Source organism: Podarcis filfolensis, assembly GCF_964270895.1.
Source record: "Podarcis filfolensis genome assembly, chromosome: 2".
Taxonomy (NCBI): domain Eukaryota; kingdom Metazoa; phylum Chordata; class Lepidosauria; order Squamata; family Lacertidae; genus Podarcis; species Podarcis filfolensis.
Window position 1 is genome coordinate 11,930,578 of NC_139605.1, and position 18,165 is coordinate 11,948,742.

General features: G+C 46.0%; 2 protein-coding genes across 2 annotated transcripts in view; one reads left to right on the forward strand and one right to left on the reverse strand.

Annotated features, from left to right (window-relative positions):
- The window catches only part of LOC310757327 (E3 ubiquitin-protein ligase TRIM7-like), a 73,906-nt gene that overhangs the window by 36,614 nt on the left and 19,127 nt on the right, over positions 1-18,165 (forward strand). The gene's annotated exons all lie outside the window — the stretch shown is intronic.
- Positions 6,717-14,205, reverse strand: LOC310756919 (zinc finger protein RFP-like). Its single transcript, XM_083601861.1, has 8 exons — positions 13,637-14,205; positions 13,027-13,122; positions 12,488-12,718; positions 12,131-12,153; positions 11,239-11,360; positions 10,233-10,265; positions 7,735-8,342; positions 6,717-7,128 (listed from the first exon to the last, which is right to left on the reverse strand). The coding sequence occupies exons 1-7, from the start codon at positions 14,063-14,065 to the stop codon at positions 7,843-7,845; spliced, it is 1,434 nt and encodes a 477-aa protein (XP_083457987.1). The 5' UTR covers positions 14,066-14,205; the 3' UTR covers positions 6,717-7,128; positions 7,735-7,842.

The following is an 18,165-nucleotide window of genomic DNA, read 5'->3' on the forward strand; positions in this document are numbered from 1 at the left end:
AAATAGTTCAAGGCGCAAAGTCAGCCATGACACTGTCTCAGATTGTCTGTCTGAATCCGAATCTGAGCAGGAGGGAGAGCCAGATAATGGTGAACTGGTCGATGATCAGGATCAGGACCAGGGGGAGGCGTCTCCACAGGTTGTGAAAGGAGTGTCCAAGAGTGAGCCCTCATCTCCTGTTAGAGTGATGGAGAAAGCTCACAGACGGGTCAAGTCAGAGGGGGAGTCTGATGAAGAAGACGCTCTTGCTGGCCCCAGTGGGTCAGGAGAAGAACCCCAGTTGGTGCCCAGGCGGTCTTCACGGGCAACAAAGGGAATTCCACCTGAGAGGTTTCAAGTCACAAATGCGTGGGTTGGTCTCGCACAGTGCGAACCTGAGATTTGTGAGGAGACTCAGCAGGCAGGTGGGAAAGTGCGGGACACACAGAGGTCTGTAAAGGTGTGCTCACAAGTCCTCTCAGAATGTGATGCGAGAGGGGGTGTTGAGAGAGTCAGAACTTACAGGGTTAAGAAGTTCTGAGTGACGCTTCACATTCCGAGAGGTGTGTTTAGAACACGGAAGTGGGAGTGGCCAGTATCTCTGAGAGAGAGAGAGAGACACACACAGTGTGCGTGATTGCTCCGAAGAGAGAGCAGCGAGATGTCCGCTCTGTCGCCAGGCAGGAGATTTATTGCCATTGTGTTTTGCTAAGAAATAAAGACTTGTAGATAAGGAGACTGCTGCGTTTCAGCCTGAATTATTGCCTTCACACGAAGAACGTTCCTGCTTCTGTTCCGCTGTGTTTTACGCTCTGCTGAGTCAAAGGTCCCAGGGGGAAGAGCAGAGTTGCGCAAGGGAAGTGTGCCGGACCCCCGGACGTCATTGACCTCCAAATGGAAGCACTTTCTAATTTCCACCGGATTCTGTATATTCTTTCCTTCCACTTCCAAATTCGTAATGGTATTAAGCTTTTGTCTTTTTTTCATTTGCCAGGCCAACAGTTTTCCACACTTATTTGCTGATTCAAATGTCTTTTGTCTCATCTGTTTAATCTTCCATTCTATTTCCTGATTCATCATTTTTATATATTGTACTTGATATAACTTTATCTCTTTCAGGATCTCCTGCGACTTTGGTTTCGCTCTCAATTTCTTCTCTCCTTCCTTTATTTTCTCCAGGATTTTATCTTTTTTTACGTTTTGGGTTCTCTTCTTAATTGCATTCTGTTGTATCAGAAATCCTCTCATAACTGCTTTACTTGCGTCCCAGATTACTCTTTTTTCCAAAATAGTGTTCATATTTATCTCAAAATAGTGTCTCAAAGTTTTTTGGGCCTTCTTAGTCACTTCCTCATTCCTAAACAAAGTATCATTCATCCTCCATCTAAAGGAACCAATTAGCGTCAGTTTCATTTCCATCTTCACAGCATTATGGTCGGAGCAAGTTTTAGGGCACATTTCCACTTTACTAGTCTTCGGAGCCAGTCCTCTAGTTACCCAAATTTGGTCAATTCTTGTCCATGTCATTTTAGCCTCCGAGAAGAAAGTGCCCTCTCTTCCCAGAGGGTTCTTCATTCTCCAGATGTCAACTAAATCCATATTTTCAGTCATATCAAAAAAAGTTTTTGGTAGCCTACCATCCTTAGTGACTACCTGTCTCTGTGCCTTGTCCATGTTTGTAGACACCACTCCATTCATATCTCCCATCAAAATCATGTTGTAATCCATATAGTCTATCAGGATCTCGTGTAACTTCTTGAAGAATTCCGATTTTCCTTCATTAGGTGCGTAAATACCTACTATCAAAAATTTATCTCGTGATTGAATTTCAATTGCAACGAATCTTCCTTGGTCATCTTTAAATATAAATTTCGGTGATAGGCTCTCTTTTGTATAGAGGACTACTCCTCTTTTTAAAACTTTTTTTAACCCTAATAATAATTTATTTGTACCCCGCCGATCTGGCTGGGTTTCCCCAGCCACTCTGGGCGGCTTCCAACAAAAACTTCCCTGAACAGGCCTGCCTTCAGATGTCTTCTAAATGTTAGGTAGTTGTTTATCTCTTTGACATCTGGTGGGAGGGCGTTCCACAGGGCGGGTGCCACTACCGAGAAGGCCCTCTGCCTGGTTCCCTGTAGCTTTGCTTCTCGCAATGAGGGAACCGCCAGAAGGCCCTCGGCGCTGGACCTCAGCGTCCGGGCAGAACGATGGGAGTGGAGACGCTCCTTCAGGTATACTGAGCCGAGGCCGTTTAGGGCTTTAAAGGTCAACACCAACGCAAGACCCTCTAACTCTCAATTTAAGAGAGTTGGTTAAGAGTAAGGTTTAAGGGAGCAAAAGTGGTGTACCAGCAGAAATAGCTCAGAAATGGCCATGACAACCTTTGAGGGCTAGAAGTTGAAGAGGTACTGATGTCAGTGGCAGGGAGGTGAGGGCTGCACAGCCCAGGCCTCAGGTGTCAGGCTTTTATGGTTCAGTTGCAACAGGATGAGGGAAATTCAGCAACCTTCTTAGGGACAGGGAGCTTCCATGACTTTCTCCCCAATATGTCCAATCTCAGCCACTTAACCAGACATCTGCTCATCAAAACAGAGCCCCCCCCCCAATTCACTCTCAAACCCCCAAGAGGGTCATTTCACACAGAGAAGTTCATGGGAGACTAATCGCTTTCATAAGCAGCAGAGCATAGAGACAGTTTTATGGGTGTCAGTATTTTTACTTTTTATAAACTGCCTGGAAAGATGGGGTAAAACATCCTTTAAATACATAACTGAACTTGGGTGCTTGCCATGAGAAGGGTGTGTTCTCTGCTGTGGCCTGCTGCCAGATTTACCTGGCATTTCAAGCATAGTGGGTCGTGTGAGGGAAAAGATTGAGCTGTGAATCAGGGAGCCCCTGCTTTGACTGCGCCCTCTGCCATGAGCTTTGGGGGTGAGTAAAGAAGCCACTCTCAGCCTCAGTCCTCCCGTCTGAAAAACAGGCATAATAAAGTTGACCTTACTTACAGCGTTGGTGTAAGGTTTCTGTGCAGGTAATGCCTGTGGAGTGCTTTCGTTGCCAGAAAATAGGAGGGTGCCTTTTGATGGCACAACTCCCCCAAAACCACACAGATGCTTCAAGAAGTATTATTAAGAACTTGTGGAGCATCCTAGTCCCGAATACAGTTAACAAAGTCCCTGTTCATTTCAGAGGGAATTACATTTCTGTCTAAAGAAATGTCAGCTTCCCAGTTGACGTTGTTTCTCTTCTCTTTCCTCCTCTGCCCCCACAGAAAATGTAACTTTGGATCCAGCAAATCCCTGCCTCTCCAGGGAACTCTCCACTTTTGAATGTGCCATTCGGGAGATGGAGGAGAAGCTTCAGGAACCAGCGAGTGAACTCCTGCAGGTCAGGGCTGGTATTGATGTGAGAGGGTGGAGTGTGCTGCTTCAGACTACAGGCATTTCTTAGTCTTTCCCCACATAAAAATACTGTTGTAAGAGAAACAAGCAGTACATGAATGGAAGAAGGTGTCAGCCCTGGCATAGGAGCCAATTCTGAGGGGCTGAGGTCCCTTGACACCCCAATAAAATATTTGAGGAGGCCAGCCCCCCCCAAAATAAGGGACATTTCTTTTGAATTGGAGTGTGTGTACTGCATCTTGTGATTGATTATGTGGGGCGAGGCTTACCTGCCCCCCCCAATATTTTGTTCAAGTCGTCACCCCTGAGCCCCTGGGATGTTCATCAAGTTCTTAATAATGATTCTTGAAGCATTAGCAGTTCTTTCCTCACCCCTACCGTTGTAATTTGTGGGTTTCCACTTAATTTTATTCTGATTTCAAATGTGATTTCGAACTGTATTTTAACCAATCATTTGATTTTGTGTTTTTAATATATTCTATTTGGTTTTAGCTGCCCTGAGCCCGGTCTTGGCCGGGGATGGCGGGGTATAAATAAATTTATTGTTATTATTATTATTATTACTACTACTACAGTCATACCTCGAGTTGAATATGCTTCATGTTGAGCACGTTCAAGTTGCGCTCCGGGGCAACCCAGAAGTAACAGACTGTGTTACTTCCGGGTTTCACTGCTTGCGCATGTGCAGACACACAAAATGACGTCACGCGCATGCACAGAAGCGGCAAAAAGCGATGCGTGCGTGCGCAGACATGCCATCGCTAGTTACGTTTGCTTCTGGATGGAAACGGGGCTCTGGAACAGAGATACCACTGTATTATTATTTCAAGGGTTCAAAGTACTTAACACACATTATCTACATAGAACCCTTGCAACAACCCTGTAGGTTAAGTCAATCTTAGCATGCCCATTTTTCAGATGGGAGGACTGAGGCTGAGAGACAGTGGCTTGTCTAAGGCCACCCCCACCCCCACCATTCATGGCACAAGGGAGTCAAAGCAGGGACTCCCTAATTCACATCAATCTTTTACCTCACATCACATGGCAGACCATGCTTGACAGGACAGGTAAAACTAGCAGCAGGTGCTCTCAGCCTCCTTGAAACCACCATTCAAGTTTCAGTTACATATTAAATGTAATGTTATAGCCCATCCTTCCAGATAGATTATAAAAAGAACAATACCCAAAAAAGTATTTCTGTGCTCTGATTGACACTCCCTGTCTAAAATGTCCGGCTCGGGATTTTTGACAGGAGCGGTCAAGCAAGAACAAACATGATTATCTCTTGTGTTTAGTTAGAGCAATGCAGAAAATTGATAGTTCTGTCCTTTAAATTGACATCTACTACATAGTTGCTTCCTTTCGCTATGACTTGTTTTAATGCATTTTTTGTTGCAATCCCAAGATAAGGGGCCTTTATTAAAGCCAAACCCAGTAAAACCTAGGAAGTGCCATTCCCACCTGTCACCTTCAACGCAAAGACCCCATCCTGGCTCCCCAGACCGGATTGGCTGTATGACTCACATTTATGGAGTGGAAGCATCATGAGAAATTCATTTAAAAATTGGTCATTTAATGTGTCAACACGAATAGAAGTTATAAATATTGCAGCTGTTGTATAAGGGATTATGATGATGACTGGAATGTAATTGAAATCAGTAAGATTTTGGAACATAGTAAAAAAGAAAATCATCAATTCTAGCATCTTAAATAAGTTATATAATTTGGTATTTGAATGATTAACATTAGAATTGTATTATAAATTGGTATTGTTATAATGAGGCTATTACTATAATTGAAAATTTAAAAAAAAAAATGGTCAGGCTGATGGACATTAGAAAGAAAATCTTCTCTGCAGTCCTTCCCCCTCCTCCTGCCACGTTAAGGAAAGTTAGTCAAGCGATTTCTTTTTAAAGACACACATTTGTACAGAGGTCTTTGGAAATTAAATGTGACATTGTATGTTGCCAGTGCTATTAGTCAATTTTTTTGTGTGTGAAACGTAATGGGTTTTTCTAGTTCATTGATGTATTTATAAGCCTTTATGTATTTTACTCACTGCTGTTATATTTAAAATTACATTCTGGGATTCTTTTAGACAAGTAAGAGTTTCCTTTATGCTGCCATCTGCTGCACAACTTCCAGCTCTTACGATTCCCTTTTTGTGGTGTCCAGGATCAGGCCGGACTGGACTCTCACTGCTCTCACTGAACAGATGCCTCTGGGAAATAAGGGAAAATAAGGCATGGACAGAAGAGATGCGGTAGTCTGGTCTTTTGAGAAGCGAATCCCATCTCTCCCAAATTTGTGCCTGGGGAAATGGCTGGGGAAACCCAGCCAGATGGGCAGGGTATAAATAATAAATAATTATTATTATTATTATTATTATTATTATTATTATTATTATTATTATTATTCGTATTCCAGTGTCTGGAAAAGAAAAGGGATCAGAGATTTAGCATCACACCATCATTCAGATAACAAATCTGGAAAGAACAATATGAGCTCATGAGATTGTAGCCAGGTGTTGTGGACTACAAATCCCATCCTCCCTAACCACTGGCCACGCCAGCTGGAGATTATGGGAGTTGCAGTTAAAATTAAAACTTTTGACCATAAACTTTAACCTGTCCTTATTCTAAGTCTGTCAGCTCAGCCTCTTCTACCTTACAGGGTTTTTCTGAGGATAAAACAGGATATCACCCTCCTAAAACCCCTGGAGGAAGTGTCACATGGAACAGAGATAGAAACAACACAGGAGCAACAAAAAGTACAATCTTTAATAAAATCAAACACGTTAGCGCAGGAAACATACCCCTAATACTTTCAGGCCCGTTATACAAAAATATAAGAGGGGATCTCTAAAAATACAGATAAGTATCTGACTGTTCACTAAAAAGCACCTTGGAGAAAATAATTGTATACATGGGAATTTACCCCCCACCCCCTGAAATTCTCTAGAAGATTGTCAATTCAGAACTTCTGACAGAGGCTCTTCATTGTCATCGAGAGGATTTTGCTACATCAAGGCCCAAGACCTACAGGGGGGTTACATTCCTGGGGTCAGCATTTTTGTTGTTGTTTAGTCATGTCCAACTCTTTGTGCATGCAAGGGCAATATTACATAAGTCAGGAAGACCCTCGAAAATGCCCCCCAAGCAACCATCCTTACTTGTCCAAAGCCAGAGATCTTGACCTTTCTAGAGGCCGGGAAGCAAGGTGGACTTAGAAACTCTTTCCCCCACTGCCAGTGCTCCCCCCCCCCCCAATTGCTTTCTGGGCTCTGGAGACTCCTATGAGATCTCACACAGTCCCTTTTGACTAAAGGCTCCAGGGTGCAATCTGTACTCAACTAGCAAACAGGTCTCTTTGGATATGGAGATTTTGCTGAATTGCCACATAAGCTTCCCTGAGGAGTAGCAAAAAAGAGGGATTTTGAAACTTCCTGGCCAGTGCAGAACTTGGGGGAGGAAAAGGGAATCTGAGAGCAGGATAGAGGCAGAGGAAGGTTTTAAGTGATGCCCATGTATAATTCTGATTTTATTCAGAAAAGATGATGGTATTGTCTCTAGAAATCTTAAGTCAGAGTTGGGGGCTGGAGAGAGAACTACATTGAAACAGGAATGTGTGTAGGGTTAGTTTTTTCCTAACTTTGACAGAGGACCCAATCAATCAGTGTCATTTAAAAAGCTGGCCCAGGAACAGAGAGTTGCATCATGATTGACATAAGGGATGGCCAATCACAGTTCTGCAAATATAGTTTCTCAATTACAGATAGGTAGCCGTGTTGGTCTGCCATAGTCAAAACAAAAATTTTTTTTCCTTCCAGTAGCACCTTAAAGACCAACTAAGTTAGTTCTTGGTATGAGCTTTCGTGTGCATGCACACTTCTTCAGATACACTGAAACAGAAGTTGCCAGATCCTTCTATATAGTGAGAAGGTGGGGAGGGGTATTACTCAGAAGGGTGGTGGGAATGGGTGATTGGCAGATAGCTGTGATGAGCCTGTTGACGACTCTTAACGACTGCAATAGGTCTTACAGGAAAAAGCAAGGGGTGAGAAGGTGAAAAATGGCTTTGTCATGTATAATGAGATAAGAATCCAATGTCTTTGTTCAGACCAGGTCTCTCCATGGTTTTAAGTTTGGTAATGAGTTGCAATTCAGCAGCTTCTCTTTCCAGTCTATTTCTGAAATTCCTTTGTAGTAATACAGCTACTTTGAGATCATCTCAGCTATCTGCCAACCACCCATTCCCACCACCCTTCTGAGTAATACCCCTCCCCACCTTCTCACTATATAGAAGGATCTGGCAACTTCTGTTTCAGTGTATCTGAAGAAGTGTGCATGCACACGAAAGCTCATAGTTTCTCAAGTCCCTGTCAGCTCAGTCCTGAAGAGGAGACTGAATACCTGTATGTCATAGTGGCAGTGAATATACGCTTGCCTGTCTGCACCCTCAGTCAAGAGAGTCTCAGGTTCTCTTTCTTCCTCACGTAAAACAAGGGCTGGAGGGTCTCTCCTGAGAAGGAGGCTGAAGGGAACGTGTAGAGGAGGGCTGCTGTATCGGCATCGTAAAAGGACACCCGTCCCCCTTCACAGTTCAGGCTCACTCGGATCCTCTTGGGCTCCTCACTTGGAACAGGGGCCTTACGGGGGACGTACCCTCCGTCCCACTTCCCGAAACCCCAGATCCCGTCCGTAGGACCAAAAGAGGAACCACCCTTCCTCTTCATAGACTTCCTGGCCACCCCCACCCCCCATCTCTCCTCCCTTCCCACAGTGACCTCCCAGAAATGTCTGCCTGATGTGAAACCCTCAAATCCCAACACATAGAGGTATGTGTCAAATCTCTCAGGGTTGTCTGGCAGGTCTTGATAGACGTCTCCCAGTCTCACTCCCTTTCGATCCTTGGACAGGATGAGGAGGGGATGTGCTGTGTCTGGATCCAAAGTTACATTTTCTGTGGGGGCAGATGAGGAAAGAGAAGAGAAACGACGTCAACGGGGAAGCTGACTTTCCTTTAGGCACATGACAGAAAGAGCATCCTCTCTGAAATGAACAGGGACTCCATGGCTCTGCATTCGAGACAGGGATGTTCATCAAGTTCTTAATAAGGATTCTTGAAACATCTGCAGTTCTTTCAAGGGTTCACATATTATCTACATAGAACCCTTGCAATGACCCTGTAAGTTGATCAATCTTACTATGCCCATTTTTCAGATGGGAAAACTGAGGCTGAGAGACAGTGGCTTGTCTAAGGCCACCCCCACCCCCCACAGTTCATGGCAGAAGGGAGTCAAAGCTGGGACTCCCTAATTCACATCTTAATCTTCTACCTCACATCACAGACCATGCTTGACATAGCAGGTAAAACTGGCACCAAGTCCTCTCGCTCTTTTTCTAACCAGTTTAATGTTTAATGTAATGTTAGACCCCCATCCTTCCAGGTAGTTTATAAAAAGCAAGAAAGTGGTTTGGCTACCGCGACCCCCTTGTGTGAAATGTCCGGCTTGGGATTCTTGAAAGCACAGCGTATAAGACCCCATCCTGGTTCCCCAGACCTGACTGGCTACATGATTCACATTTTCTTCACTGTTCCTCACATTTATGGAAAAGGTGGGCAGTGGAAGCATAATGAGAAGCCCATATAAAAATTGGTCAGGCTGGTGGACATTAGGAAGAAGATCTGCTCTGCAGTCCCCCGTCTCTCCCCCCCCCCCCCCCAATTATGGAAAGTTAGTCAAGTGATTTCTTTTTAAAGACACAGATTGGTACAGAGGCCTTTGGAGATTAAGTGTGATGTGGGGTGTTGCCAGTGCTGCTATTAGTCTTTTTTTATGGTAATGGGTTTTTCTAGTTTCTTATTGTCTTGATTAACCTTTATGCATTTTACTCACTGCTGTTGTCTAAAAGAATCCCAGAATATAATTTTGAAGATAAGTAAGAATTTCCTTTATGCTGCCATCTGCTGCACCTTTCCCAGCTCTTACAATTCCCTTTTTGTGGTGTCCAGGATCAGGCCAGACTGGCCTTCTGTCTTCCCATTGAGACTTTCCCCCTGGTCTGTGGTGTAATTTTGTCCTGCTCTTTTAAGTTTACTCAAGTTTCTCTAGTTTAAGCAGAGAAGTCATGTCTCCCCTCCAATACAAAAGCTGAGGGAAGAGCCCCATCTTGCAGGGAATCCAGACCCCTGGAGTTCACACTCAGGCAGCCCCCAGCTCCCTCCACTGACACCAGAACCCATTCACCTTCTCGCCCCCAAAGGTTGTTGCAGCCATTTTCTGAGCTATTTGTGTTCATGCATTTCCCACTCTTACATAAAAGGGGTGGGGATCCTGTATGGCTCAAAGGGATATTTCCCCCTCATGTGCCAGGAGCCTTTGGCTTCACACCACCCCTGTGTCTTATGGAGATTGGGCCCAGAAAAGCCAGCCATCCTGGGCTGGGGGCTTCCTAAGAGTCTGCAGGATCAGGCCAAGAGCCCCTCTAGCCCAGCATGCTGCTTTCACGGAACAGATGCCTCTGGGAAATACAGTGGTACCTTGGGTTAAGAACTTAATTTGTTCTGGAGGTCCGTTCTTAACCTGAAACTGTTCTTAACCTGAGGTACCACTTTAGCTTGGGGCCTCCCACTGCCGCCGCACGATTTCTATTCTCATCCTGAAGCAAAGTTCTTAACCCGAGGTACTATTTCTGGGTTAGAGGAGTCTGTAACCTGAAGCGTCTGTAACCCAAGGTACCAGTGTAAGGGAAAATAAGGAATGGATGGAAGAGCTGCAGTGGCCTGGTCTTTTGAGAAGTAGATCTCATCTCTCCTAAATTTGTGCCTCTGTTTGACCTGGAAATGTACCTTTTCGCAGCTGAAGTCCATATTCCACAGTGTCTGGGAGAGAAAAGGGGACAGAGATTTAGCATCACACCTTCATTCAGAAAACAAATCTGGAAAGAACAATATGAGCTCATTAGATTGTAGCCAGGTGTTGTGGACTACAAGTCCCATCATCCCTAACCACTGGCCATGCCAGCTGGAGATTATGGGAGTTGGCAGTTAAACCTACCTGAAACTGAAACTCTCCCTGCTGGCTATCCCTGCAGAACAAGGGCAGGGGTGATGTCAAAATTCAGACCTGCCCAAATATTGGGGGGAGGAGCAGGACCGCCAGAAGATCTCCCCACCAGCAAGAAGGTCCAGATACCCCTGTTCCAGAATGGGAGGCCTCAATCCCAGTTCCCTCTGCTCCTGGGTGCCTCCTGGACAGCCCCCCTCCTTCCCTCCTTCTGCCCCCCTTACATCAGTCTCAGGGCCAAAGGAACAGATGCCCGAATAGCTGTAGGTGAGGCAGCTTGGGAAATGGGTGAGATGCATGGAAGCACCTAAGGCCTGGCTGAGAGAAGTGAAGAGGTCAAGGACAAGTTTTTACAGACAATTCACAACTTAAGGGAGGGTTACATTCTTGGGGATTTTGCATGAAAGCAAATCGTGCAAAGTCAGAAAAACCCCAGAATCACCCCTGCCATCAGAGATCCCAAGACGGCCCCATGAGATCTCGCAGGAGCCTCTCAGAGCCCCGTAATCATGGTAGAGGTCTTAAAAGCGATTTGTGTGCTGGCCAGGCTCCCCCAAGATCTCGCAAGAGTTTCCAGAGCCCAGCAAGAAGGGTTTACCATCCCCTTTCAATTGCATAAGAAAAATCACTTGTAAGTCATCTACATATGAAAGTGCGGCTTCTAGATATTGAAAGAGAATTGATAAACCTTCTATTTTCCTGGCTTGGCTAATATTCCCTATGACCTGGAGCTTGTTATGAACACTTCTAAACATCCAGCTAACAATCCGTTCATCCCTTCTTTACTACCTCTGAATTTCTTAATGAGACCCTCCAGGAAGGGATTTATATCACAGAAGTCCCAAATCTTCCACTTCACGTCAGGGGGAAAAGCCACAGGAGGATCCTCTAAATTCTCCTTCTCTTGAGACCTGGGAGGAGAAGAACAAAGTCAAGCCACCATCCTTCCAATGCAAGGAGCTTTCTGACAAGGCAGGTGTCTCATCCTGATTATAAAGGCATCATTAAGACTTGGGAGCAGGGTTTTCCTATGGAAAGAATGTGGTTGATGTGTGGATCTAGAGAACACCTAACGAGTTGAAGGAAAACTAAAATATACTGAAGGAAATATATGAATATGAGATTGAAGGTAAAGAAGCTGATATATTCAAACTATTTTTTTGAAAAAAGTGAGCTATACTGGGTCCTTACGCAGAGATGTTAGGACTACACCACTTTTAGTGAAGCCTTAATGAGTAGAACAAAATGGATTTGGGATGTGCATTTCTGAAATATAAGGAAGTGCAGAATGATTTAGAATGGTTTTTGCGATTAACATTAGAAATGTATTTTAGCACAGTGGCTACATTTAAAAATGGAGAAAATATTGGAAATTAAAGCAATATTTTCTAAACATGGAAGATTCTCAGAATTCATGAGTGTTTGAAGTTGTCTGGAGGACAAGGCTCTCAGAGGCTACTATTCACGATGACTAGGTCAAAGGCAGTGGTGCCTCTGAACTCCAGTTGCTGAAACCACAAACTACCACAAAAATGTCTCCCTGTTTTTGTCTGTGATTTTGTGAAATTGACGATGAAGTTCTAAACTATCTCTGGAAGGAGGAAGTGGAGACTGAGTTTCCCACCTGTTAATCAGGAACTTTCCTAGAATCAAAATAAGGCAGGGGTTTTCCATCACTTACCTCTGCAAGAAGCTTCCAATATCCTGGAAGGAAAGAAAGAAAGATGTCAGTGGAGCCATTTCTGCAGTCAGTTATAAATACTAAGCAGCTGAGTGGCAACTGCTGGGGATCACAGGTTTGGAGAGCAGTACTGTTTTTTAGGCTTCTCAGAGACCTCTGGTTGGCCAATGAGAGAACACAATGCTAGAATGAAGGGGCCTGTGGTTTGATCTAGCAGGGCCCCTTCTGCGTCCCCAGGACTGACGCCTTTCACCCTTCATGTACTGTTTTCATGCCAGCAACATTTTTATGTGACTAAAAAATGCCTGTGGTTTGAAGCAGTACACTCCACCCTCTCGCATCAGGATGAGGCCTGACCTGCAGGAGTTCACTCGCTGGTTCCTGCAGCTTCTCCTCCATCTCCTGGATGAGGCTGTCAAGAGAGGAGAGTTCCCTGGAGAGTCTGGCCAGGTGCTCCTCCCTTTTGGCTGCAATCTCCTTCTCCACTTCTGCCATCTGGGCCAGAAGAAGTTTCTCCTGTTCTTCCAGAAACTGGTGCAGTCGCCTGAACTCAGCCACCATCTTTTCCCTCTCTGCACCTGTTTGTTTCTGCAGCAAAGAGGTTGAAAGAAGAGAAGAGTGGGCCAAGATCAGGCATCTAGTCTGCTCTTGAAGGATGAAGAGGCCAGTTATCCCAATTCCACTGGAAGGCCACTTCTGACATTCAGCAGAGAAACAACTTCGTAAAAACTTACAAGCCCACCCCCTCCTTTAAATGGTCTTTCATGCTCTGTGGGAGATCAGGCTGTTCAAAAAGAAACCCCTTTCTGTATTCCATATTCATTCCCGCCCCCCCCCCCCATATTGATTATAGACTATAGCATTTTTCATCTTAAAGCAGCAAAAATGATGCTTACAAGCAGGTCTTGGCTTTCATTTTCTGCGTCTGCTTTAAATTTCAGAATTTTCTCTTTCTCCTTCCTCACATTGTCTAGGCAGCTGCTGATCTGATCCTGAAAAGAAAACAAAATCCAACTTGGGCTGCGTTACACATTGACAGGCAAGCTGATTGTATGTTTGCTCCCTGCCCCACATCCCTGGGTCTTTTGCAGAGGTTCCCCTTTTTCATCCCAGACGAGGCAGAAATGGGGCTGCCCTATATCAGAGCTGAGAAACATGGGGTTTTTGCTATTTGTCCCCCACACTGAACACACCTCCAAAATCTCCCCCCTTCTTTTTATTAAATTAATCCTAGATGTTGTAATCTTTGTCCCAGGGGAGTTACTGCAGCCTGCATTCAGGCGATGCACTTTAATCCCTCAAAAAGAAAAAAAAAATTGTATAAAGTTTCAGACGTTTAGTCTTATCAGCTGCACAAGATCTCTTGCTGGAGGATTCCTTTTGGGCGGCAAGTAGAGAGAATACATTACAACATTTTATATTTATTTTTTATTTTGCAATCCCCTCCTGTCTGCAGCTATTCCACACACACACACACCCCAAGAAAGAACCGCTACCTTTCCCCACCTTGTACTCCTGGGACGCCTCCTCTAGAGGAATCACCTCGTGGCTTTTGTGCTCCTTGGATCTGTCACACACCACACAGATGGGGCTTTGGTCCTCCTTGCAGAAGAGCTTCAGGGGCTCCTGGTGCTTCTCACAGATCCTTACTTTTCCTTCTCCCTCCTCTTTCCCCCCCAGATGGCTGAATTTCTTGGCTATTTCCACAACATTTGCCAGCTGCTGGTTTCGCCTGATGCTGCTTTGCTCCACCCTTTCCCTGCACTGAGGGCAGGAAGCCTCTCTCTCGGATTTCTCCCAGCACTGGATCAGGCAGGCTCGGCAGAAGTTGTGCCCGCACTCCGGGATGATCACTGGATCCCTGAAATACTCCAGGCAGATGGGACAAGTGGCTTCCTCGCGGAGATCCCGGACGGGACCCCGAGTGGCAGCCATGGCGGAGTCACCAGGAAGAGGGAGCTGGTTTCGTTTTCTCTCTTTTCCGTCAGCAAATGGGAGGGTTTCCTTTCCAGGAAATTCAGATGTGGTTACTCAGGATCTCTGTTGCCTTGGAGATGGCTGGAGCTCCGAGCTGCTTTGATTTGGTGGAAATATATTAAGCGATCCTTGGTGGCTGCTCGTTTAAGAAACCATTTCCCGGTGAGAGCTGGTGGAGTTTTGTTACGTGTTTTATTTACTAGCAGCCTCAGACCGCTTTGCAAGCTAATAAACGAATTGTCGCCCCCCTCCCCCGCCTTGCTCCATTCACAGCTGCTGCTGCTGCTGCTGCTTCTTCTTCCTTGAATTTATATACTGCCATATACCCGGAGGTCTCAGGGCGGTTCACAGAAAAAATCACAACATATATAATCAGAATAAAAACAACAACCCAATAACATTTTAAAAGGGTATAGCAGATTAACCAAAGGCTGGGTTAAAAAGGAACGTTTTTGCCTGGTGCCTAAAGGTGTATAATGTAGATGCCAGGCAAACTTCCCTGCTGGGGAGAGCATTCCACACACACGGAGCCACTGCAGAGAAGGCCCGTTCTCCTGTTCCCATGAGATGCAGCCCTTTGTCACTTTATTCCAAGAGGACATGAACCAAACAAGTGACTCCATTGGGAAAGCTGCCTGGGGGAGGGACAAGAGGCGGGTTTCATCTCCTGAGTGACCCAACAGCAAGCCAATCAGTGCTGTGTAGAAAGCTGGTCTGAGAAGGGAGAGTTGCACCAGGAGTGACACAAGGGCCGGCCCATCTCTGTCCTGCACATAGGGCTTCTCTCTGGAGAGAAAGAAGGGCTGGAGGGTCTTCTCCTGAGAAGGTGGATGCTGAGAATGCATGGAGAAGGGCTGCTGGATCTGCATCGTGGAAGGACAGATGAGAGTTCAGGGTCCCTCGGATCCTTTTGGGCTCCTCAAGCAGGGACAGAACAGGGGCATCAGGAGGGGCCGTATTCACCTTCCCATTTCCCCATTTCCCCACCTCCCAGATCCCATCCTCAGGACAAGGAGCCAACTTGCCCTTCCTCTTCATAGACTTCCTGCCCCCCCTCACTCCCTGCAATGACCTCCCAAAAATGTCTGCCCGCTGTGATCCCCTCTTGCCCCAGCACATGGGGACGTGTGTGTTGAATCTCTCAGGATTGTTGGGGAGACCTTGATCTGCATCTCCATCTCTCACTCTCCCCTGATCCTCAGACAGGATGAGGCAGGATCCAAAGTTGGCTGGATCCAAAGTTGTGTTTTCTGGGGGGCAAACAAGGAAAGAGAATAGAAACAGCACGAGCTCAGGGATGAACTTTTCTTTAGACACATGACAGAAATTCATTCCCGCTCAATGCCCTGCGTTCGGGATGCTCCACAAGTTCTCAATAATAATTCTTGAAACAATCTGATCTTTCAAGTGTTCAAAGCACTTCAAGCACATTACAGTGGTGCCTCGCAAGACGAAATTAATTCGTTCTGCGAGTTTTTTCGTCTAGTGAATTTTTCGTCTTGCGAAGCACGAAATCCCATAGGAATGCATTGAAATTCAATTAATGTGTTCCTATGGTCAAAAAAAGTCCAAACAAAGCCAAATTTGGTACAACAAGAGTTTATTAAGTGCTCTTTAAAGTCACACATACTGTAAAGAACATTTCAAAAATTGAAGGAACAATAAATTAAGTTTCTAAACATGACAGAAAAACATTTAAAAATCAACAAAGTGTACAGTACATTTTCTAAGACTCTGGGGGACAACTCGAAGAAGGTTCCTCTTCCACTCTTTGCTTCTTGCTGAAGAACCTGTCCATGGTCTGCTGCTTCATCCGCCTTTTCAGCACCTCCCTGAAAGGCGACATGACCCTCGTATCAAAAGTGTTAGCAAGGTCATGTGCCAGGTCCTTGTCAGGGTGGTGCCGCTGTGCAAAAGCCTGCACATCCTTCCACTTCAGGCAAATGTCCCTCAGTTCTTTGGAGGACAGCCGTTCCTCAGTTGCTTCCTCCTCTTCCAGCGAGGCCTGTTCCTGCGCAGCCTCTGCCTGCAGTTCGACCAGCTCCTGGGTGGTCAGCTCGTGGTCGTGCTCCTCCACCAGCTCGCTGACGTCCTCTTCTGTGACCTCCAGGCCCATGGTCCTCCCCAAGGAAACAATGTCCTGCACCACTGTTGACTCTGGTGCATCAGAGTCACTTGGTGCCACACAGTCCGGCCACAGGCTGCGCCAAGCGCAATTCAAATTTCTCTGGCTGATCCCGTTCCAGGCCGTGGTGATCATCTTCAAGCAGGTGACGATGTCAAAGTGGTCCTTCCAGAATTCCCGCAGGGTGATGGTGGTGCAATCAGTCACCTCGAAGCATCGCCTGAAAAGCTCCTTGGTGTAGAGTTTTTTGAAATTGGTGATGAGCTGCTGATCCATCGGCTAGGCGTGGTGTTAGGCGGCAGGAACATGATGCTGATGAAGCTTAACTCCTCCAACAAGTCCTCCTCAAGGCCTTTAGGATGAGCAGGAGCATTGTCCATCAGAAGCAAAGCCTTCAGCGGCAGGTCGTTGTCCAGCAGGTACTGTTTGACAGCAGGGCCAAAAGCAAGATTGACCCAGTCCACAAACAGCACACGTGTGACCCAAGCCTTACTGTTGGATCGCCACATGACACTCAGCTGCTCCTTGTCGACCTTGTGTTTCTTGAAGGCCCGTGGGTTCTCCGAGTGGTACACCAGCAGGGGTTTGATCTTCAGGTCGCCGCTTGCGTTGGCACAGAACAGCAGGGTCAGACGGTCCTTCATGGGCTTGTGGCCAGGCAACTTGGCCTCCTCCTGTGTGATGAAAGTCCTTTTGGGCATCCTCTTCCAAAACAGCCCGGTCTCGTCGCAGTTGAAGACCTGCTGTGGAACGTAGCCCTCCGTCTTCACAACCTCCAGGAACTCCGTTGCAAAGTCTTCAGCCGCAGGAACATCAGAACTGGCAGCCTCTACATGTCTGACCACGCTGTGGATTCCAGATCTTGTCTTGAACCAGTCAAACCAGCCTCTGCTTGCCTTGAAGACTTCTGGCTCGCCTGAGGTTCCTGGCTGTTCCCGGATGAGGTCTGCGTGCAAGGCCTTGGCCTTCTCACAAATGACAGCCTCAGTCACTGTGTCCCCTGCACGCTGCTTCTCTTCTAACCAGATGAGCAGCAACTTCTCCACCTCCTCCAGAACAGCTGGGCGGTTCTTCACGATCCTGGTGACTCCCTTGGCTGCATCAGTCGCAAGGATCTTCTCCCTCATCTTCAGGATGGTCCCGATGGTCGATGGATTCCTCCCGTACTCCCTGGCGAGGTCTGTCACACGCATTCCACCGTTGTGCTTCCAGATGATCTCCTCCTTCATTTCCAGCATAACCTTTTCCTTCTTCCTCTCACCGGCCTCTGCAGCAGCAGTCTTCTTGGGTCCCACGGCAGCACAGCTCCTACCTTCGCAAACCCCCCCCCCCAAAATAATCAGTGCTTCACATCCAAAACATTCAAAAGCACCCAGCCACCCACCACACAGAAATTCAAACCCAGAACCAAGTCCTTGAATTCCAAACACCCCAAGCCAAAATCCAAAAACCCCCAAAAAAGTTTTAAAAGTTTAACTTACCAAATGGCTGCAAAAGAAGTTTTGGAAAAGCTTCAAAAATCACCAAAGTCTTCAAAAACCTCAACTATTCCCCCAGCCACCCACCCACCACACAGAAATTGCAAACATCTCCCCAACTGTTGCAAACCCCTCCCCAACTCTTGCAAACCCCTCCCCAACTGTTCCCCCAGCCCCTCCCCAACTCTTGCAAACCCCTCCCCAACTGTTCCCCCAGCCACCCACCACACAGAAATTCTTTTTTTTTAAAGAATATTTATTGGAATTTTCAAAAAATAAAAAACAAAACAAAACAAAACAAAAACAAAAAAACCACACATATAATTACAGTCCTTTCTTTCAATAACATATTTCCTTAACTTCCCCACACCTCCCCTTCTTGTATTCCAATTCAATTTTTAATTCAGCAAGTTCCTATCCCCAAATTTTACCTTATTATATTTAAATCCTTTTGA

Coding starts and splice junctions, on each gene's coding strand:
- LOC310756919 (XM_083601861.1), bottom strand. CDS start 14,065: ATGGCTGCCACTCGGGGTCCCGTCCGGGATCTCCGCGAGGAAGCCACT. Junction 13,123..13,636: donor AGGCGTCCCAGGAGTACAAG/GTGGGGAAAGGT, acceptor TTTTCTTTTCAG/GATCAGATCAGCAGCTGCCT. Junction 10,266..11,238: donor TCTCATTAAGAAATTCAGAG/GTAGTAAAGAAG, acceptor TTTCTCTCCCAG/ACACTGTGGAATATGGACTT.